Source organism: Orcinus orca, chromosome 10, assembly GCF_937001465.1.
Source record: "Orcinus orca chromosome 10, mOrcOrc1.1, whole genome shotgun sequence".
Lineage (NCBI taxonomy): Eukaryota > Metazoa > Chordata > Mammalia > Artiodactyla > Delphinidae > Orcinus > Orcinus orca.
In genome coordinates, this window is record NC_064568.1 from 37,757,797 (window position 1) to 37,779,874 (window position 22,078).

Below are 22,078 nucleotides of genomic sequence, written 5' to 3' on the forward strand. Positions count from 1 at the left end.
GTGGCTCACATATTCAGGCAGCGTGTGTTTGATTTGGGCAAGACTGGACACACCTGCACCTTTCCTGTCAAAGGATAACAGTAAACCAGAAGAGAGACTGAGGCAGCGTTCCTCCCAGACTCAGGAAACCCCCGATGCCAAGGATGATGGAACCCTCGGGGACCAGACCAGTTGGCAGGGCTCGCTGTGTCCTCCACAGCCGCTCAGGCATGTGGGCCACGCCTCCCAGTGGTCTCTGTGCTAAATGCAGGGAGAGGCACCAAGAGCTGCCCCCTGGCACCCAGGGGCCAATAAGGGGGATGGGGGAGGCCTTGACTCACTCCAGCTCTGAGCCTGGCACCTCTAGGAGGCAGGAGGGATTATTATCCCTACTTAACTGATGAGAACCCTGAGGCACAGAGTGGTTAGACCTACCTGAGGTCACCTGTTGGGGGCAGAGTCTCACAGCTGTGCCGTCAGGTGCCAGGGGGTGCATGCCTATGATGCAGGCCCCCTAAACCTGTTCCTTCTCCCCAGTCCCCATCCCCCCAGGCCACCCTGAGCGCACACCATAGCACTCTTCCTTTGCTGCCTGGTGGGTGCTGGGTGCTGCCCTCAGGGAGCTCACATGGAGTTGTGGGTAACAGATGATTGTTTACAGTGAACACATTAATGAACTAACGACTCCCTGGACCGATCCTCCCTCCCTGGGAGCTGGGGGCTGGGCTTTTTCTCGCTCCCCATTGCAGCACTACAAACCCATCCCTGGGCCACCGTGCCTCCTCAGCCTCTTGATCAGAAATACACACAGCAGCCTCCATTTGCACTCCCTGGCCACTTGGATGTGCCCCCACCTGCAAATAACCTCACCCTGGCGACTCCCTGCAATGCCCAGCCTGAGCCTGCGCTCAAGGCCCCAGGATCTGGCTGTCCCTGCCTCTCTCGTCAACCTGCCTCCTCCCTCCCCTCCTCCTGTGCTCCAGCCACACCGAACACCTCACTCCAGGCCCATTCTTGATCTCTCCACCCAGAATGCCCTCCGTTCCTCTTTTTTTTTTTTTTTTTTTTTACGGTACGCGGGCCTCTCACGGACGCGCAGGCTCAGTGGCCATGGCTCACAGGCCCAGCCGCTCCGCGGCATGTGGGATCTTCCCGGACCGGGACACGAACCCGTGTCCCCTGCACCAGCAGGCGGACTCTCAACCACTGCGCCACCAGGGAAGCCCCCGTTCCTCCTTTTGAAGCCCAGCTTGTCTTACCTCTTTCCAGTGAGGCTGCTCCTGCTCCCCAGCCCATCAGCCCCTCCACCTTCTGGGAATCCAGAACCCTTGGCTCCCGCTCTGTCCCTTCTTTTGTTTCTGATGTATCTGCTTCCTCCCCTCCCCACCCAGGACAGACACGCAGAGCAGACACAGGAGAGGGAATGAAGGAATCAGGAAATAAGGGAATGAAAGCCCTCGGCCTGGCTTTCTCTCCCTCCCAGTGTAGGCCCCAAACAGGAAGACGAAGAGGCTGCCTCGGCCCCAAACCTGTTTTTTCTCCCTGACTCTGCAGAAAACCCAAGATTTCCAAGGACCATCCTACTGGACCCCTGACCCCTGATTTTCAGCTACTCCAAGACAGAAACGGCTTATCGCAGGCCGAGTGGGCACCACGGGGGCCTACTGGGAAGGAAGGCCCAGGTCTCAGGGTGTCCAGGAGATGCTGAGACGGCGCTACTTGAGGACCCACTCCCTGCACACTGGGTCACAGTCCCTGCGGGACCCAGCAAGGGCTCACCCCTCTCTGGGCTTCAGTTTCCCCATTTGGCAAACGACCAGCTGGTGTCGGGGACTATCTGTCAGCTCAGGTGTGATGTGTGAAAGGGTCGGTCCACACATCAGGCCATGTAGGTGCAAGTTGGTGATGGTACGGGTGCATCTCTGGCCACACCAGCCCATAGGCTCTGGGTGCTTCTGTCCTAAGGCAGGAGAGGGCTCTGCTGGCCCCATCCCCTGGCTTGACCTGAGATGCCCCCAGCTATGGGTGTGACCACAGGGCCAGCTGGGCCCAGCCTTGTTTGCCTGATGCTCGTTGCCCACCCCCACCAGTCCATTAGTCTACCTGTTGGTCTGTCCCACAGGTATCTTGGGCAGAGTGGAGCTGTAGGCGCCCCCTCCTTTCCAGCTGCAAGGTCAGGGCCCTTCTCTTCCCCAGGAGTGCTGAGCTGCCCAGCAGCCGGGCTAAAAGGCATCAGTGCTAATGATGGGCCCATTAGCTGACTTGCCAGCCAGCCCTGCCTGGGCTGCCAGGGAGAGCTGCCAGGGTGCAGACTGTCCATGCCAGGGGGGATATGGGGACTTCAGGCTGCAGAAAGGATGGTGTTTTGTCCCTTGAAGGCATACCACCCACCCTTGAAACTATGTCCTTGCCAACAACGTTCAGGAGGTGACAGATAAGGAGTCATGTTCCTTCCCAGCATTCAGGAGCACACCCAGTGACAAGCTCAGGCCCTTTACACAAGCCAGGCCTTCTTAGGAATACCCTTACCTCCTCCAGAAGGGCAACACCTCCCACTGCAGTTAACTCCCTAGAGCTCCTCTTTCTGGTCACAACTCTAGGATTAGCCCCCACTGCCCACAGCACCTGCCTTTGGTGCCCCCATCACAGATGGTTCCCAGTGCATGCTCCCCCAGGCCAGTGGCCCAGTGGGCTCATCTGTCTGCCCCATCTGGCTTCTCTTGGCCAGAAGCAGTTGAGCCTGACTCAGTGCTGCCCATCACCTGTCCATGTGCCCAGCCAGGTGCCCTGTGGACAGAGTGACCAGGGCCTCAGTCTTCTTATCTCTGAGGTGGGGAGGATGGCAGTCAGCAGTTCTGGGCACAGAGGAAACCCTTGGCCCATGGGGCCAGACTGAAATCCACTACATGATCAGTAGGGTGTGGCCCTGCCTGTGTCAATAGCACACAGTAGGTTTGCGTGCAGACCTCTGAGAAACGGGCAATGGTGTACACACATACACACAAACATACACACACACACACACACACAATCACACCATTGACACCAGCCCAGGGACTTGGGGGATCCTGGAGTCTGCAAGGTCAAGAGAGACAAGAGAGTGAGGGAAAAATATCTGGATGTGAAGCCATGCTCCTCTCCCTACTCCCAGGTCATGACCCCACACTCCTTGCCATGGCAAGGGTAGTGAACCTGTAGCCACAGCCCTGGCTGCAGCCCTTGGACACCACGGCCCTTGTTAGCAGGCAGCACCTCCCATGGCCGCTGTAGACAGGCAGCAGGTGCTTTGGTGCCCATAACACTTAGGGTGGATGAAGATGGCCCGCCTGCCGGACACTGTGCCTGGTGCCAGCACCTCATTGTGCCAGCATTATCTGCTATCTAGACGGCCACCAAGGAGGAACTGGGCCAGGGCATGGGTCGGGGAGGCAGGAGAAGCCATTGGTTCCAGGGCCTCAGTGCCAGCCCTAGGGCCTGCAGGAGACAAAGCCCTGCCCTGGGAGTCTAATGGGAGACATAGCTCTGCCTGGGAACCTAAAGAGAAGGCTGCAAAGGCTGGGCCAGGCCAAGGAGCCGGCTGGACAGGACAGGTGGCTCCCCGGCCCGAGGTCTGCCCCAGCCACAGGGCCTGCTGCCTGCCTCTCTGCCAAGCCGGCGACAGACGGCTCTCTCAGAAAACAGTCCTGTTGGCTGAGCTGAGCTGGCAGTGAGCCAGGGCAGGAAGGCCAAGCGTCCTCACTGGTGCAGCCGGGTAGCTGCCTGGGTCCTGCACAGGGCCCTGGTGAGCAAGCAGCAGTCAGGTCTGACCAAGCCACAGCAGCCGCCTTCCATGGCACCAAACGTAGTTGCCAATTGCTATTCCCCATGCTCACCCCACTCTCACTTCCTCACCCTGCTGCCCACCTGCCAGCATCCCTCATGCTCTCTCTTGGGCTCAGCTCCAGCTAAGGAGAGTGTGTGTGTCATCTATACAAGGGCCGTGTGGGCCCCCTAGCCCCACTCCTCATGTGTCATATATGCACAGAAATCCACTTTGGGGGGAGGCATGTGTGTGAGTTCAGAGGGGGTGATTCCCCCCACTCCCTGCCCAGTTTGTGCAAAATGGCCCCTAAAATACCACGTAATGGAGGGGGTGTCAGAGGTGTGTACCCTGGACGTTAAGGACACACGTTTCACCCCAACCAGAGGGTTTCTTCCACATTCAGACCCCTCCCGGGCCTGTGAAGTTACAAGCTTAAGGGGGCCGCTCATGGGTTGGGTTCGGTTGTCCCGAACCTCTGGAGAGGCCTCACTCCCTGTCCTAGCATCATCATTCTGATTTTACAAGTGGAAAATCAAAACCCTGAGGTAAAGCCTTACTGAGGCTGAAGGGTTTAGCAGGCACCCTTGCCTCATCGGTGAGATGGAGGTGACCTCCAGGAGTCCTCAAGGGGCCACAGGGACTTGTGAGGCTTCAGCCTCAGTCTTCACTCACTGCTCAGGATCCCAGAGCTCACATGTTCAGGTCAGGATTTGAGGCCAGGACCCTTTGCCAAGTCCCCTGCACATAATCGCTAGGTGGTACCACCTCTTTGTTGTGTCCCAGAGACAGGGCACTAGTGGTGGACACTGGGGCACCTGCAGCCCAAAGCAGACACAGAGGCCTTTCCAGGGACCCTCCTACCAGACCCTAATGGTCCCATCCTGCCCCGTCCCCAGCTCCACATCATATCAAACATAGCGACCACAGCTGGGTTTACAATGTATTTTCACACATGTGACCGTGCCTGCCACCATCCATAGCTAATGCCACTCTCTACCAAGAAGGGACATGGGCCCTCTCAAGATGGGAGAGGTAGGGAGGAGTCCTGCCCACATGTATCCGAGTCCCTGGGGCACCAAGACTGCATACAGATTCCTGAGCCTCACCTGCAGTCTGAAGGGGGGGGCTAGAATCCTTCTGTGTGATACATTCCCCCTGTGTCACTGATGCACCAACATCTCATCCTCCACTGAGTCCATGAAACAGCAGGACAAAGGCAGCCATTGGAGTAGCTGGACGGGTGGCCCAAGTGAATGCCAGGTGTCCCAGGGACAGCCCAGGTCAGGCAGGACCCAGGCATGGTCTGTGAGGAGAGCCCAGAGGACGGTCACTGTGAAGGTCACTCTGGAGGCCTAGAGCCACCGACCCCTACCCATCACCCATGCCCTTTCCCGCCCTTGCAGAAGATTTGCCTAAAAAGTTGGTGAGTGAAGCCCTATGTTCTAATCTGCAGTCCTCCCACTGTGCCTGCCTATTTTCATTACAGAGGGAAAGAGCATCAGAGCCGTGTTTATAACCCCCTTTTAGATAACAAATCACATTTTCTTTTCGCCAGCGACTGTGTTGAATTGATATTTTTTCCCCTCGGTTTAATAGGTTTGTGTGTTCAGGAATGATCTTCATCAACCGAAACTCCTTATTGTGTTTGATGTAATGTCAGCTTTCATTACGCGCTTGGGTCAGAGCTGGGCCCAGGGAAAGGCTGAGCACCCTGGAGCCTGGGCCCCGGCCCTCACCCCCACCCCAGGCCCACCTGAGCTCCAGTCTCTCTGGACTGGTGGTTGGGCAGGTGTGGGAGGGGTTGGAGATGAGTCGAGAAGGCAGAATGGAGCCGGGGTGCAACGCCTTTTTTATCCCTGCCTTAGCTTCCTCATCTGTATAACGGGGTCATAGGGCTGTTGGGAGAACCCTGTACCGCAGTGCGTGTGAGGCCTAGCTGGACACAGCAGATACCTCACAGGACTGAAACTTTGGTCTTTCAGTCATCAGGAGGTGTGGTCTTGCCCAGGCATGGCACCAGGCCTGTAGTCAATGTTCCAGAATGCTTGGACTATACCTATAGGTCCAGCCAGTGGCCTGCACCCCCCAGACCTCTGGTGGGAGAGAACCCATGACTATTCCCCACGACTAGCCCCGGTACCGACCACCTCAAACCGTGGCCTCAGACCCAGCACCTGGACAGTCACCAAGGCTAAGTCCCTCCCTCCATGAGGAGCCTGAGCTCAGAGAGGGAACAGTGCAGCCCTGCGATCACACAGCACATGGGGCCCAGCCAGGCCCAGGCAAGGGGAGGCCCACCATGGAGTAAGTGCTGGCTCTGTGCTTGCTGTTTTACAGCCAGACCCTTGGGAGCACACTTGGTCATCACCCCCATTTGCAGACCACAAAGAAACAGGCTCCCAGTGAACAAGGGACTTCCGGGGCCATGCTGCAGGTTTTTGCTGTACAAAACAGGGCTGAGGAGCACCAGGGGAGGGTGACTCGGACAGTGGCCCTATCTTGTGTCCTGGCCTTAGGGCCTATCAAGGCAGGGGTGGGGTGGCCCCTCCTGAGCGGGTGGCACCTGATGGCACCAGATTTACCTTCTGGCAGCCGCTGTCAGCCATGCTCAGTTCTGATTAAAGATCATTAAACATGAAATTAGCCCATTTGTGTTACGGGTCCCTGGGGTGGCCGGTGATTATGATGTGCAGATGGCTGAGAACCCAGGCGGCGGGCAGGCGGGCGAGGCCAGGACACGCGGTGCTAGCAAAGGCAGGCGAGGGCTGGGAGGCAGGCACAGGGGCCGGGCTTTGTTTTCTCCCGCTCCTGTTGTGTAAACCCCTTTGCATTTCACAACAAATCACAGATAATTAATAAGTACATGCTCGTAATGAGCAGGCTTTTTAATAGAAGAAATTGGAAGATGCGGTGTCGAGTCATTATTTCACTCTTTCCCAGACTCGGCTCTATTTTTCCATCTTCCTCAATTCTCCCTTGGTACTGCCTCAGCCAGAGTCTCTGCAGATAGGCTGGCTCTAACCCTACCTCCCAGCAGGGCTGCAGTGCAGAGACCCTGATCCTAGAGTCAGGGAGCCCCAGGGGTACCGACCCGGGGTACCACATCCTCCTGGTGCCTGTGAGAGCTCCTGAGGACGGTCTAGCTGGGGTGTGGGTGGGGCATCCAGCCTGCCTCATCCAGCCCTCCCTGGATGGCAGCTCTGGATGGGTAAGGGGGCGGTCTCTGCCCCAGAGGAATCTGAGGGGGCCATTCCAGGCCTTAGAGCTGGGGGTCCTGGCCGCACCTCAGGAGACCATGAGTGATGAGGCATCTCTTCCCCACCAGGAGGAAGACATAGTGTACTATGACGCCAAGGCCGACGCTGAGCTGGTAAGTGCCCCCACCCATGCTGGCAGGGATGGGGAGCTGCCAGAGCCACACCCCCCTCTCTGGGACCTCGTGGCCTCAGCTGTAAAATGAGTGTTAGGATTCAGCACTCTTCAGCATTCTGAGCTTGGCCTTGCAGAGTTGTGGCTGCACAGGTCCCCGCCCTACACCTCCCACAATTCCCTAGAGGCCCTGACCCCTCCAGGGCCGTGTCTCTGTGGCACCAAGGGGCACAGCTTCACTGTACAGTGTGGGGCGGGCCCAGCCCCATCCCTGGGCAGGGTGGTGAGGCTCTTGGACCTCCTCCCCTAGGTCAGTTCAAGTACCAGCATCGGGAGGACAGAGGGATGCTGAGTGCTGCGAGAGTAGGGGAGAGAGGGAGCAGGTGGCGAGGGCTTCCTGGAGGTAGGCAGGCGGGGCCGGGATGCAGGTGTGTTTCAGGTGAGTGCAGGTACCCTTCCCTGTGGTGCGGGGAAAGTGGCTTCCGCGTGCTGACCACCCCACAGCCTGGCCCCATGATCAGTGTTGGCCCTGGGCTAAGTCAGTCTCACCCCAGCTGTAGAGGCAGCCCAGTCCCTGTGCCTGTTCTTCAGATGAAGGAGAGGGTTCTGACTCATCAGGGGTCACCACCCCGGAAGTGGTGGCGCTGGGACTGACCGGAGAACCCAGAGCTACACTGCTCTTCTGCCTCACTGACTGGTTCACGTCTGCTTGGGTGGCCCTGTGACAGAGAGAGGTCCCTGTCACCAGAGGACTCACGTGAAAGTGTGACCATTTGGGGTGTGAGGGGGTCTACAGAGGAGACAAGAGTGTCTGAGGGTGCAGGGCACATGGAACAGACTGTTTTGGTGAACCTGTCAAGGCCCAAATTCATCTGCCTGCTTTTGAGGCAAAAGTAGTTGAACCTGGTTATTTCCTCTGTAAACAGAGGTGTCACAACTCAGTCTCTGGGGCCCCACCTGTGCTGACTGGTGCAGAAGACCCAACAGCTAGGCTCCCACTCCTGGGCCTGTTGGCCTGGGGGGTTGCCTGGGGCGAGCAGGAGGTATCCAGTGGCACCAAGAGGTGGGCAGGCAGGAAGGGATTCCTGCAGCGGGTCTGTGGTGCCAGGCTGGCCTTGGTGAGCCGTCAGGAGGGCAGGCAGGCAGGGCCGCAGAGAAGGCGGGGTGGGTGGGCTAAAGCAGGTGTGCTTCCCCCTTGGCTGAGCCTCCGTGGCTCCCAGAGAAGTTGCTAAAATTAAAGCTGGAATCTGAAATTCAAATGAAGAACAAACCTTTAATTAGACCCTGAATCTAATTCCTTACCCCCCTCAGCAGCGGGCTGTAATTTTAGCAATCAGTGCATTAAATATAAACCAGGAGACTGCAGTTGCCCACCGTACAAAGCCCCTGGGCGTCGGGGTGACACTGAGGGGTCTCCTTGGCCAGTCTGGTGCCCGGCCCCCTCCCTGGACTCCCTGCTCCCAGCAGCCCCCAACCCCTGGCTCTAAATCACTGACTCCCTGCCCCCAGCCCCTTGGACATCTGCTGGGGGCTAGGGACAGCACAGGGAGGGAGATTCACCCCGGGTGGGGCTGGGCCAGGGTCAGTTAGGCCAAAATCCCAGCCCTCCCAGCCCCAGTATAAATATCAGCACGCACACATTCCCCAACTCTCCTGTCTGTTACGTTGTTTTGTTTTTTTAATCTTTGCCAGAGGTACAGTTAGAGATCTTTCTAGACCATTTACTTTTAAATCACCAGCCAGAAGGTGGGGGTAGGGAGGGAAAGAAGGAAGGAAAAAGTTCGCCAGCTGATAGCTTATCAGAACAGAATCCAAATGTCACATTAGTTGGGAAAGTTGGGAGATTAAATTTTCCAGCGCCCTTCATCTGCCGCTGACATTTCGGGGGCTTTCTTCTTCCGCACTTCCCCCTCCTCCCAGCAGAACGTGAGTGGCTCACACCTCAGGGGCGGCCGGCTCCCTGCTCTGGCCTCCATGCTCAGCAGCTGCCTGCCCCAGCTTTACCCAGCATCCAGGAGCTTCTAGGAGGCTAGGGTGTGCCGAGGTGGGCAGAGGGGTGGCACACTGGGTGAGGGGCAATGGCAGGGCAGTAGATGGCTTGGATTTTGCTGTTACAAAATCCAATCTTGAAGAGATAGATGAAAAGGGTGTTTGCTGCAGGCCCTCCAGCCAGCTGCACCCACCATCCAGGCAGTAATTCATTCCCCAGGCCTGAGGGTGTACCCAGAGCACTCCCTGGGTGGGGAGAGCACAGCTGGCTGGGTGGGGAGGCACGATCACCCTTTCCCCAGACAGACAGCCTGGCGGCAGGAACATGAGGGGTGTGACCAGGACCCAGTGAGCAGTGGGGTCGGCCGTCACGTAAGATCCACTGGGGAGAGGAAATGAGCTGAGCCTGGTGCTGAAGGTGGTCACAGGGGCGTTGAGGGGCAGCGAGGGAACATGTGGCTGGTTCAGCTGCTTATACTCCCTCCTCCCAGGGCACAAAGACCCCCAGCTCTGCGCCTACCTCGCGTGGCTCTCCATCTCTCCTTGCCTCCCCATCCGGCTTTTCCTCATCTTCCCCTTCACTTTCTACCTCCATCTTCCCTTCCCCCTTGCACACCTGCACCCGTGCCTGCCCACCCCCCACCTCGGCTGCGGCATCAACACTATAGTCGCAGACCCACTCCTGCCAGCCTGTGGTGGTGGGCAGGGGCGCACGGTGCATGCCCAGCCTGCCTGGCCGAGAGATGCTGTAATTGGCACCTGTCAGACGGCTGCAACTCATTTTAGAAAGTCAGTGGGGGCCTTTATAGTCCTTCTGCTAGCAGGCACCACACACCCTCCTTCTGGATGTTACCAGGTCTCAGTGCTAGCCCCGACCCGAGCCCAGCTCTCCCACGGACTCCCCGCTCTCCAACTCAGCCCCTAGAGCCACCCTGCTGCAGGGGGTGGTGCCCCTCCCCCAGACGGGGCTAGGGCCCTCTCCTTGGTGCCAAAGGAACTCCATGCAGGGGATAGGTGGGACCAAGTTGTGGGGTGTATGTTGCAAAGCTCCTGTGATGGGGTGCTGAGGCCGCCTTGTGATTACACAGAGCAAGTCCTTATGAGCAGGGTGTCTGCAGCCCACTCCTCTCTAGCTGCAAGATTTGCCTCCTTCGCTGATAATTGGTTTTCAAGGATGTGAGGAAGGGCTTGGTTTGGTCTTGGCTCTGGAATTTGGGTTTAGCAAATGTGGGGATGGTGGGTGGGGCAGGTGGGTGTCACGGGCTTTCCAGGCAAGGGGTCCATACCCCATGTCTCTCTGTCCCTGTGTCTCTCCATCTCTCTGTCTCTGCAGTAGTCTCTGATTCTGAGATGCCCCTATCTCCTAGATTCTGGCCCCCCTGCCTGCAGTTCTATCCAACCCCACTCCACCATTTCCCAGCCCTGACACTGCCATGGTTGGGGGGTCCCTTTCCACAGGACGACCCTGAGAGTGAGGATGTGGAAAGGGGGTCCAAGGCCAGCACCCTACGGCTGGACTTCGTTGAGGACTCAAACTTCAAGAACAAGGTCAACTATTCATACACGGCTGTGCAGATCCCCACGGACATCTACAAAGGCTGTGAGTGTGCAGAGTGATCGGGAGCAGCCCTTCCCACCCACCATGGGGGCAAGGCCCACTGCCTGGGCACTGCCAGGTCCCAGGTGCCCATCCACCTTCAGCCCCCTACACCCAGGGTCACACACGCTCACCTCTCAGACCTGCCCACATGCAGGCCTCAAGCCACTCTCAGGCACAGCCTCACGCTAACTCTCAGCAAGACACAAAACACCGAGCCTCTCACCCCTATGGGCTCACACAAATGCATGCACACAACTCTTCCCCCACGTGCTGGGCCAAGTCCCCACCTGTCCCCAGAGCAGCTCCTCCCTACCCTCTCCCATTCCCTGGCCCCATGCAGGAAGGGTTGAGGACCTACCACATCAGATGGGCACAGGACAGGGAGCAACTTCTCATTCACAGACACCAACCCTGTAACACCTCCCTCCTTCTCCCTGGTGAGCAGGGGGAGGTGGAGATGGAGGTCAGGGGGATTGAGTAGAGGGCGGTTGAGATGCCAAGCTCCAGGGACAGTATAGCTTTGCACAGTGGGGAAACCAGGTCACTACAGCTAGAAGGATTTGAGTCAGACATGAGGATGAACTTCCTGAAGAACTTGGGAGGTGTAGGGAGAAGAGGCCAAGAGTCAAACACTGAATGGGGAACTCTAGCTGCAGGATTTAAGGCCCCGGAGTCTCTTGGTTCTGACACAATTCTGTGGGCACCTACAGGGTAACCTCAGAATCCAAGGGGCCCACTGGGTGGAGGTTCTTGAAGCAAAGGTCCCAGAACTTCTGCGTGGACTTCAGAAAGCAGGGAATCCTCCAGGGTTCTCAGGGAGGCCCCTCCTGGGCCTTCTGGGCAGCCTCAGGCAGGAGTGAGGGTGGATGCCCCCCACACCCTACAAGGGCCACCCACAGGCCACCTGCCCGAGCCAGTCGAGGGGCACTATCACAGGCAGGCACGCTAATTAAAACAGGAACCACACTGCCCTCCCCAGTCACCCCTCGCTACCCACACAAATTACATTTTATATGTTTTTTATTTACTGTGTCACTTTTAATTAAATCTGTAATCGCCTGCCTGAGGGGGGCATGGTCCCCATTTCCAAGCTCAGTGTGATCTGAGGGTGTGGGCACATGAGTGTGTGTGTGTGGTCACAGGGCTGAGCAGCACGCCCTTTCCAGGTGGGGGGCTGTAGTGTGTGCACAAGCGTGTCTCACAGTGTATGCGTGAGCGTGCATGTGGTCATGGCTACCTGAAGGGACAGCCCAGCCAGGTCTCCTCTCGGCCCTTGACCTGAGTCAGGGACACCCCTCTGCCAGCAGCAGCTAGAGGGGCTCCCAGAATGGTCTGTCTGCTCTAAGCCTCTCATGTGCAGATGGGGAAACTGAGGTCCAGTGAGGGGTGGGACCTGCCAGGCAGACTCTCCCACGGCAGACAGTACTGTGTGAAACATTTGAGAGCCTGACTTTATTTTTTCCTTAAAGAGAAAAATAGAAATTGTACAACTCACTAAGTTTCTAAATTAGGAACGGGACCATAACATACTGTTCAGTAGGCACAGCCAATGCTAGAAATGTGTTTTGTTTTCACATTATGGTCAGTTAAGGGAAGCTGCAGGGCCAGAGAGAAGGGAGTGAGAGCAGAGGGGGAGGACTAGGCAGCAGACAAGACAGCAGAGGCCCCCCAGTCTGGAGAGAGAGAGCAGAGGGAAGAATGCCCCAGAATATATTGTCACCCCCTAGGCTGTGGGCCGAGCCTGGAGCATTTGTATCTTTAAATCACAGCTCTGGGAATTCCCTGGCGGTCCAGTGGTTAGGGCTCTGCGCTTCCACTGCAGCGGGCACGGGTTCGATCCCTGGTCGGGGAATTAAGCTCCTGCATGCCAGGCGGCGCAGCCAAAAAATAAAATAAAGTAAAAAATAAATCACAGCTCTTCATCTGTTCTAAGGGTTTCTTCTCTGAAAAGAAGAGCAGAGCCTTTGGAAGACGTGCTCTGGTTCCCGTTTGGGGAGTGGATCTTCAGGGAGAGGTGATGGTGTCAGGGCTCCACCCGGAAAGAAAGGAGGTGGGAGAAGTTGGAGGAAGAAGTAGCCCCCAGGGGAGGGGGTGTGATACAGAGGCCTGGCAGTAACAGGTATCCAACTCCTGCTGTTTTTTCTGAGTTTCCCACACGCAGAGACAGGTACACTGCACATGTGAGAACATGTGCCACACACACACATTGGGCAGGTTTAGGGCTGTCCTGAGTTGGGGGGCTGCATACTGCTTAAGCCATCCCAAGTCTCTGCCCGGGTTGCCGGATGGATGGAGTCCATCCATCTGAGAGAAGCCTTGCTCTGTGTGTGGGGGGCTAGGTCTGGCCAGGGCGTCACACCTGTGCAGCCACAGAGGTTGAGGGAGGGGGAGGGTGGGGTAACTTGTGGTGGGGGTTGTGAAAGCAGGACCCATTGGTGTCCTCCTGTAAGGGCAGAGTGGTGTGTAGGTATGAGCATGTGTGACCCTGTGCCCATGGCAGCAGTGAGGCTGCTGGGCAGGTAGGTTTGGGGGTGAGGGGATGACACATCCGGCTGGAAACACAGAGGTTAGATGTAGGTACACCTGTTGTATACCTGCATGCAGTATACAAGCGCAGGCTGTGTGTGTGTGTGTGTGTGTGTGTGTGTGTGTGTGTGTGTGTGTGTGTGGGAGTGCACGTGCCAGTGTTGCAGCAGGATCATTGCACAGCCCGTGTCCCTCCGAGAGCCCCCGCCCCCACCCCTGCCTGCTCCTGGCCCCAGTTGATTAATCATGGAGCTGAGTGGCTTCCAGCTTATCAGGTACCTTAATAGCTAAATAATTCCAGCACCATCATCGAGCCCTTAATTGCTTTCTTGTGGCTGCAGCCCGGAGTGCATGCTGAGTGGGTGAGCTCCCAGGGGACCAGCCGCAAGCTCCAGGCAGCAGGCTGGATGGGCATCCCAGCTCATAGCTCCCTGCCACCTGGGTGGCCCCTCCGCAGGGGCCACAGGCCACAGCTGCCCTGCCTGATCATGTGGAGCCTGGCCGAAGGGCAGGCTGAGCTGTTTCTTGGGATGAGAACAAGGATGTCTTCCTGGAGGAGCTGGTGCAGCCCCAGCTGAGCCCTGGGAAGTGAGGGAGACCTGGGTAGGCAGAGAGCAGGTGAGGCTTTCTAAGTGAGAGGCACATGCATGGGTGTCGCTGTGATGAGCTTCAGCGCGGGAACAGCCGAAGCGCTTCCCACCCCAGCCCCCTGCTTCCCCCCTAGCCACCGTCATCCTCAATGAGCTCAACTGGACGGAGGCCCTGGAGAATGTATTCATTGAGAACCGCAGGCAGGACCCCACACTCCTGTGGCAGGTCTTCGGCAGTGCCACGGGAGTCACTCGCTATTATCCAGGTGAGCACTAGCCCATCTCCCCAGTCCACTCAGCACCCCACCCTCCTCCATCTCCCCGCCCCCTCATCCTGGGGTGCGTGGGGCGGGACAGTCACCTTGCTGGTTGCAGGGTGGCCTGGCCACTGCTGCAAGGCCTGCTACCAGCCCAAGGCCCTTCCCTGCCTGTCCCCAGTCACCTCCTCTCCTCCCACAGCCACCCCATGGCGAGCCCCCAAGAAAATCGACCTGTACGATGTCCGAAGGAGACCCTGGTGAGCAAGCAAGGAGGGGCTGGGCAGGGACACCCCCTCAGCTCTCCCGCCTGCTCCCCCTCCATCCCGATAACCAGGCCTCCAAGCAGGGTGCAGCCAGCTCTATCCAATTTTCATTTCACACATCGTTGCCACTGGAAAATGGATCCCATCACCCAGGCAGGCCTCCCAGCTGCCTCTGCCCCCCGTCCACTGCCCGGCACTCCACCCCCTCGGGACTGAGGGATTGGGCTAGTGGGGGTTCCTGAGGGTGGGTATGTCCTCCGTGGGTTTGGCCAGCCCCTGCTGTACCCATCTGAGCCCTAGACACCCCTACCCTCTGCTCTGCCTCTCCTGCAGTACTCCCTGGCCTCCTCCTCTGCCACCTGTTCAATCCCATACGCAGCTATGACTCTGCCCTTGGTGCCTCAGCCTGGGCCAGGGGAAATGACAAGCCACTGAGGCCATGAAACAGGCCTCCTAGCCTCTCTGGATCACCTGCTCACCCCTCCTTGGGGTTGTTCACATGTTGGGGGACCAGGTCACTCATGCCATGGGCAAGGACTGTCTGCTTTATTAAATGCGGTGTCCTCAGTGCCTAGAACCCTGTCTGACCCATGCCATGGATGCTCAATAGAAACATGTTGAATTGGGATTCCCTGATGGTGCAGTGGTTGAGAGTCCGCCTGCCGACGCAGGGGACACGGGTTCGTGCCCTGGTCCGGGAAGATCCCACATGCCGCGGAGCGGCTGGGCCCATGAGCCATGGCCGCTGGGCCTGTGCGTCCGGAGCCTGTGCTCCGCAACGGGAGAGGCCACAGCAGTGAGAGGCCCGCGTACCGAAAAAAAAAAAAAAAATTAAAAAAAAGAAACATGTTGAATCAGTATGTGGGTGAAGGAAGGAAGAACCCACAAGGTCTCAGTGAGGCTGGCCCTAACTGAGGCTTCTCCTGGGCAGGTATATCCAGGGGGCCTCGTCGCCCAAGGACATGGTCATCATCGTGGATGTGTGAGTGAGCGATGCTGGCGGGTGGGGTGGGGGCGGGGCTAGGGACTAGAATCTCCTTCTGGGGAACATGATGGGGAAGCAGCAGGAGAACACCTGAGGCCGACCAGGCGCCTCCGTGACCCACCCCCCAGGAGTGGCAGCGTGAGCGGGTTGACCCTGAAGCTGATGAAGACATCTGTCTGTGAGATGCTGGACACACTCTCTGATGATGACTATGTGAACGTTGCCTCCGTGAGTGGCAAGGGCGGTAGGCGGGCACTCCCTCCTGCCCCATGCAACCCCTGCCTGCCCAGGCCAGCCTGAGGCCACTCACCACTCTCACTGTCCCTGCAGTTCAATGAAAAGGCACAGCCTGTGTCATGCTTCACACACCTGGTTCAGGCCAACGTGCGTAACAAGAAGGTGTTCAAGGAAGCTGTGCAGGGCATGGTGGCCAAGGGCACCACAGGCTACAAGGCCGGCTTTGAGTATGCCTTCGATCAGCTGCAGAATGTGAGCCCCCTGGGTGGGCGAACGGGTGGCCAGGGACAGGCAAGGGCCCAGGCTTGGTGACACCAGGGAAATCAAGATAGATGACCTTGTTAGCGCCCATCAGGTAGGTTGGGCAGATAGCACTGTCAACTGTGGGGTAGGGGAGCCAGAGGGCCAGGCCCATTCCGGGGAAGGAGACCCACCTGTGGACCAGGGAGGGGCTGAAAGCTGCCTGACCCCACACCTACTCCTGCCCAGTCCAACATCACTCGTGCCAACTGCAATAAGATGATCATGATGTTCACGGACGGCGGTGAGGACCGCGTACAGGACGTCTTTGAGAAGTACAATTGGCCCAACCGGACGGTGAGGCTCAGCCCAGGTGGGGGCTGCCCTGACCTGGCCCGGTACAGGGGAGGGCTGTCCTCTGGCGGCCACAGCAGTAACCTCAAGCCCCAAACAGGTGCGCGTGTTTACTTTCTCTGTGGGGCAGCACAACTACGACGTCACACCCCTGCAGTGGATGGCCTGCACCAACAAAGGTACCTTGTCCGGGTGTCACTGCCACAGGGCCTGCCTGCCGTGTTCTGCCAATCCATTGGGTTGGTTGTCCACGTGTCCTTCATATGTCCAGCTTTCCAGCTGCTTGTTCATCCAGTGTCTGTCTTTCTGTATATGTGACTGGTCATCTCTCTATGTGGCTAACTTGTCCATCTGACTCAGCCTCTTTCCACCTATCTGACTGTCCATTGTTCATCTGTCCCTAGCTTGTCTGCTCCTGCATCTGTTTTCTGGTCAATCCAACTCTCCATGCAATTGGGCCTGGCCTCCAGGTGGACTCTGAATGTCACTGCCATCCTAGAATGAGGGACTTCAGGCCTCAGGCTCCTCCTTTCATCCCAGTTCTGCTTCCTTAAACCCCTACACTCACAGCCCCTTCCATGTCATTGGTCCCATTCACAGGGTAATGGCAGGGAGCACTAAAGGAACATGAGTTCAGAGGAAATGACACCAAAAAGAGAGGGAACCTAAGAGACCAGTCAGGGCTGCAGACACACCCCAGGGTACAGGGCCTCCTGTGCCATGGATCCCAAGCAGCACCCAGGCCCACCTCTGCCTCCCCTTCCCTCACAGGTTACTATTTTGAGATCCCTTCCATCGGTGCCATTCGCATCAACACGCAGGTGAGACTGTGGGGGCGCCCCTCCTCCCAGCCCCTTGTCTTTGCTTCGCGGGGTCGTGGGAACCATGGGCTGCTGTGTGATGAGAGCGCCCCCTGGTGGCTAATTGACACATGGGGAGGCAGGACAGGGAAGATACAGTGGGAGGGGCAGACTCATGACGCCCCACCCCTGCCCCCACCACCTCCCCAGGAATATCTAGATGTATTGGGCAGGCCCATGGTGCTGGCGGGCAAGGAGGCCAAGCAGGTTCAATGGACCAACGTGTACGAGGATGCACTGGTAAGGCCTCGGGGCAAGGAAGGGGTGGGGCTGGTGACCTTCCCCCCAGGATGTGCCCACAGGGTCAGGTCCCATGCGGGCCCCCTTATGGTGGTAAACCAAACAGAGGAGAAAGAGAGGTGGCCTGTCCCCACACCCCTGCTCTGAACACTCAGGGTGGGGGCATGGCTGGCCACAGGAGTCTGACCCATCCTCCTCTCCCTTCAGGGGCTGGGGTTGGTGGTGACAGGGACCCTCCCTGTTTTCAACCTGACGCAGGATGGCCCTGGGGAAAAGAAGGTGAGGTTCCCCACTGGGGAAGGGCTAGTCATGCCTGGGGAGAGCTGTGCATGCCCAAAACAGGTCTGGGATGGAGCGCGGATAGGCAGGCCTCTAAACGGGACAGGGGCAGCAGCTTGAGAGCAGCTTGAGGCCATGGGCATGGGCAGTTGGGCACAGTGGCTCCCCCCATGGAATTGAGCTTGTTGCAGACCCCCTGCCTCTGCTCCCAGAACCAGCTGATCCTGGGCGTGATGGGCATTGACGTGGCTCTGAATGACATCAAGAGGCTGACTCCCAACTACACGGTGAGTGTCTACCTGCCCATCTCCCTGTTCCGCCTCTCCTGTGGACACAAGCCAGGCTCAGCAGAGGCTGATGAGGATTCCCACACCTCTGTGGAGTTCTCCGAGTTCAGGCGGTCAGGGAAGGCTTCCAGAGGAGGTGATCTTGGGCCCAAAACTGGGATCAGCAAACTTCTGTAAAGGGCCAGATTATAAATATTTTAGTCTCTGCCAGCCTAAATACTCATACTCAATTCTACTGCATTGAGGAAACAGCCAGAGACGAAACATAAATAAATGGGCATGGCTATGTTCCAATACAATTTTGTTTGTAGATACTAAAATTTGGATTTCAAATAATTTTCACAAGTCATGAAATAGAAATCCCTCTTTTTCAGTCATTTAAAAATGTAAAAACCATTCTTATCTCACAGCAGTACAGTAACCGGCAGCGGGCCAGATGTGGTCCATGGGCCCTAGTTTGTCGACCCCTGGTCCGTCACATAGGCAGGAGTGTCCTGGGTAGAAAGGAGGTGAAGGCGTACCTTGGAGGCAAAGGGAACTCTCTGGGCAAAGGCCTGAAGGTGAAAAACAGAATCATAAGCCAGGGAAGGGGCCAGATCAGTGTGGCTGACCCAGGGCCTATGGCAAAGAGAGTTTGGGACTTGGTTTTGAAAAGGTTGGGAGATGTGTGTCAGCATGCTTAAACCTGAGCCACATGAAGGCTCCAAGTCTTTGGCCTCCATGTGCAGTGAGAAAACTGCCTCAGAGAGCTAAGGGGTGAGTCCAGAGTCCTGCTTTTCTTTCCCTTACACTTGGAAGGGACACCCCAGGTAGTCCAAGGGTACACTCGTCCCCCTGCGGTCTACCAAGATGGGGACCAAGAAGAGGCCGTAGTGGGGAGAGGAGGGGAGGGCAACAGCAGCCTTGTGGGGCCAGTGGAGGTGGAGAGGTTCCGCTGACTGATGGCGCCATGAGAACCCGGGGGAGGGGCTGAGAAGGCCAAATCACATTAAGGTCCCACAGAGCTGGCCAGCATGGGCCAGGGCTAGTGCATGAGGGGCACCAGCCTGCTGGGCTTGGCTTGAGAGGTAGGCTTGGGGCCGAGCGACATGTTGGGGTCCCTGACCCAGGAAGGCAGATGGCACCCCCCAACAGCGTGGGAGGCAGGATGAGGAAGAGCTCTGGAGCCCAGGAAATCCCTGCCCAACCCTCCAGGCCCTAAGCTCCTCTATCTATACCCCCAGCTTGGAGCCAACGGCTACGTGTTTGCCATTGACCTGAATGGCTACGTGTTGCTGCATCCCAACCTCAAGCCCCAGGTGAGCCAGATGGGTGGCCTGCAGATGGGGGGTAAACCCTGTGAGAGAAGGTCCTGACTTCCTGCCCTGCCTCCCCTAGACCACCAACTTCCGGGAGCCTGTGACCCTGGACTTCCTGGATGCAGAGCTGGAGGATGAGAACAAGGAGGAGGTAAGGAGAAGAAGAGGAGGAGGGATGGGGGCGGGCATCCAGAGCAGAGAAGGGTAGGGGCCCCACCCTTCACGTCTCTGACCCTTCCAGATCCGTCGGAGCATGATCGATGGCAACAAGGGCCACAAACAGATCAGAACACTGGTCAAGTCCTTGGATGAGGTGAGAAGGTGGCAGAAGGGGGACAGAAGGTCAGGGTGGACACCCTCCTACCCCCCACTCCACCCCAGCCTGCTTCCCCAAGCACCTGACCCAGCCTCTTCTCCCAGAGGTACATAGACGAGGTGATGCGGAACTACACCTGGGTGCCTATAAGGAGCACCAACTACAGGTGAGTGGAGCCAGGCTGGGCAGGCAGGGAGGGGCAGGGCAGCCCCAGAGCCCTAGCTGCCCCTCCCTCCCCCACCCCCGTGTGCCAGTTCTCAGCGGCTGTGACCACGATCCCAGTGGGGCCCCAGCAGCCAGGGCTGCTTACTTCTCACTCCTGGGTGCTCAGTCCCAAGGGTCCCTCGCTGGCCCTTCATGAACAAGCAGCATCTCCTGGGAGCGCACAGTGGAGACACGACAGTGCATCTGATGCCTCCCCATTCCCCACCACCCTCTCTACATCCCTCCCGCCTTGGATTGTATCCCTGGATGTGTGCATGCAGGATGTCATCCTCAGCACGTTCACCGGCCTGCTCTCAGCAGTTGTCACAGCCCCAGAGAGTGTACTGACTGTCTTCTGCGTACCCCAAGAGCTGGTCTCCTTCACACTCCAGCACCAGCCCATGACTGCCCCTCACTGTGATAGTGCCAGCCCTGCTTTTAGCTGGCTCTCACATGGCCTGAGTCTCTGGGGACTATGGACCCCGCTCTCATGGCAACACCCCCACCCCCATCCTCACAGCCTAGCTCACTGACAGTATTCTGCCCCTGTGAGTCTGCTGCTGGCCAGCTGGAGGAGACTGGCTGGGCAGGTGGTGTGCTGGGGGAGGCCGCTGGGGCGAGGGGTGGGATGGGGATTTGCTTTGGGGCTGGGAGTTCTGAGGCCTCCAGGAGAGTTCGGGAAGTGGAGGGCCCAGGCCCCTAGGCCCTGAATCTCTCACAGCTAACCAGGGAGAGGTGTCCCTGGTGGTCGGGGGAGGGGATGCCACAGCCTGGGCCTCTCACCCAGCTCCAAAGCCGTGGGGAGGAGGGTGCCAATGGGGCCCGCCTCTCTCCAGCAGTGACCTGTGCTCCTCCCATCCCCTCCTCCCCAGCCTAGGGCTAGTGCTCCCGCCCTACAGCACCTTCTACCTCCAAGCCAACCTCAGTGACCAGATCCTGCAGGTCAAGTGTAAGTGGCCCGGCCCCTGCCTGCGCCCTGCACCCCCGCCTTTGCCCCGCACCCTGGCTGGCCCCAGGCAGCATAGCCAGCCGCTTGCGGTCAGGCGGCCCCTCCTGCCCAATCTGCCCGCCCCCCCAGGCGCCCGCAGGCTGGGGCACCAGCCATCGGAAAGTCTGTGGAACTCTGCATGCTTGCCTTTTCTCAGATTTGGTTCCAGACCATTCTCTCATGGTTTCCATTGAGGTTCTGTTTTTGGTTTCTCCTCCTCCGTGTCTTCCCTCCTTAGCCTGCCTCCCCCACACACGCCTGGGGGCTGAGTTCTTGGAAGACACCCCCTCCTCTCATCCCTCCTGCCCCCTGCTCCCTGCGCAGCGCTCTCCCGCTGTGGCACCACCCCCGGGTCTCTCTCCACCCTGCCCCCTCTTCTGTCCCCCCTCGCTCATCCTCCCTTATTTTCCTCCTCACCTCTTCTCTCACCTTCTGCCTCCATCGCCTTCCTGCCCCCTCACTCTCTCCCTTTGCCCTTCCTCCTTCCCTCCCGCTCCCTCTCGCCCTCCTGCCTCCTCCTTTCCCCTCCCTGCACCCGCACCTTCTCTCCCTCCCGCTTCCTTCTGCTCACTCCCTCCATTTCTCTCTCCCACATCCCCTCCCTCCCACTGCCCATTCAGTCTCTCCCCCTCTCTTCTCCTCTCACACTCTCCTCTCTCCATCTTCTCTCCTACCCCTTCCCCTCCTTTGCTCCCTTCCTCGGGCCTTCATCCCTGCCTCCCCCACCCTCCCTGTCTCTTCCCCTTCCTCCTTCCTTCCCTCCCTCTCCCGCTCCTCTGCCTGTGGCTCATCCCTGCATGTCCTGCTCACCTTGGGCCTCCCCCAGAGGCCTCTGGAGCCCGTGGCCCCGCCTGCCCACCGCCCGAGGTCACTGGGAGGGAGGCTGGGGCTCCGGCCCCACCGGGCGCCCCCCACCTGCCTGGCTGACTGGGGCTCATCTCCTTTGAGTTTTCTCGCTCTCTCTTTCTCTCTCATGTCGTTTTTTGCAAGAAGTTTCCTTTCGGTATGATGATGAGACACAATATTTTCATTCAAACAGCCATTGAATAAAATATTGTTTGTGCCCCTCCCCTTCCCCTCCCCCTTTTCGTTTGTTTTTGTGTTTGTGTTGTTTTTGTTTTCCTCGCTTTCTCTCTTGGTGGACTGTCCCAGTGCCAATCAGCAAACTGAAGGGCAAGTATATTCAGAACCAGTGCACCCTCCTCTCCCCACCCCACCCCCTGCCCTCACGCCCCTGCTTGCCCCCCTCCCTGCCCAGGACCAGCCAAACCCCTGCTCTCCAGGGCTCCCCCCAGCATCCCCCGGGCTCCTCTAGTTCTTGCCTTTCCTCTGATCCCTAAACCTCTATTAGAGCCAGCAGCCCTTTCCCCTGGCCCTGCCTGCAGGGTGGTCTCCGGCGTGTTCTGAGAGCT

The 22,078-nt window shown here is 58.1% G+C and overlaps 1 protein-coding gene across 2 annotated transcripts in view; it reads left to right on the forward strand.

The window, feature by feature from the left end:
* The window catches only part of CACNA2D2 (calcium voltage-gated channel auxiliary subunit alpha2delta 2), a 139,054-nt gene that overhangs the window by 106,948 nt on the left and 10,028 nt on the right, over positions 1-22,078 (forward strand). For both annotated transcript variants that reach the window (XM_033424439.2, XM_004267846.4), the window contains exons 5-22: positions 7,107-7,151; positions 10,598-10,739; positions 13,990-14,121; positions 14,315-14,372; positions 15,310-15,360; positions 15,492-15,591; positions 15,694-15,852; positions 16,090-16,197; positions 16,295-16,373; positions 16,966-17,015; positions 17,205-17,294; positions 17,502-17,573; positions 17,786-17,860; positions 19,084-19,158; positions 19,238-19,309; positions 19,400-19,471; positions 19,579-19,640; positions 20,551-20,627. In XM_033424439.2, coding sequence (XP_033280330.1) covers positions 7,107-7,151; positions 10,598-10,739; positions 13,990-14,121; positions 14,315-14,372; positions 15,310-15,360; positions 15,492-15,591; positions 15,694-15,852; positions 16,090-16,197; positions 16,295-16,373; positions 16,966-17,015; positions 17,205-17,294; positions 17,502-17,573; positions 17,786-17,860; positions 19,084-19,158; positions 19,238-19,309; positions 19,400-19,471; positions 19,579-19,640; positions 20,551-20,627 — 1,519 coding nt within the window. The remainder of the gene's footprint in view (positions 1-7,106; positions 7,152-10,597; positions 10,740-13,989; positions 14,122-14,314; positions 14,373-15,309; positions 15,361-15,491; positions 15,592-15,693; positions 15,853-16,089; positions 16,198-16,294; positions 16,374-16,965; positions 17,016-17,204; positions 17,295-17,501; positions 17,574-17,785; positions 17,861-19,083; positions 19,159-19,237; positions 19,310-19,399; positions 19,472-19,578; positions 19,641-20,550; positions 20,628-22,078) is intronic.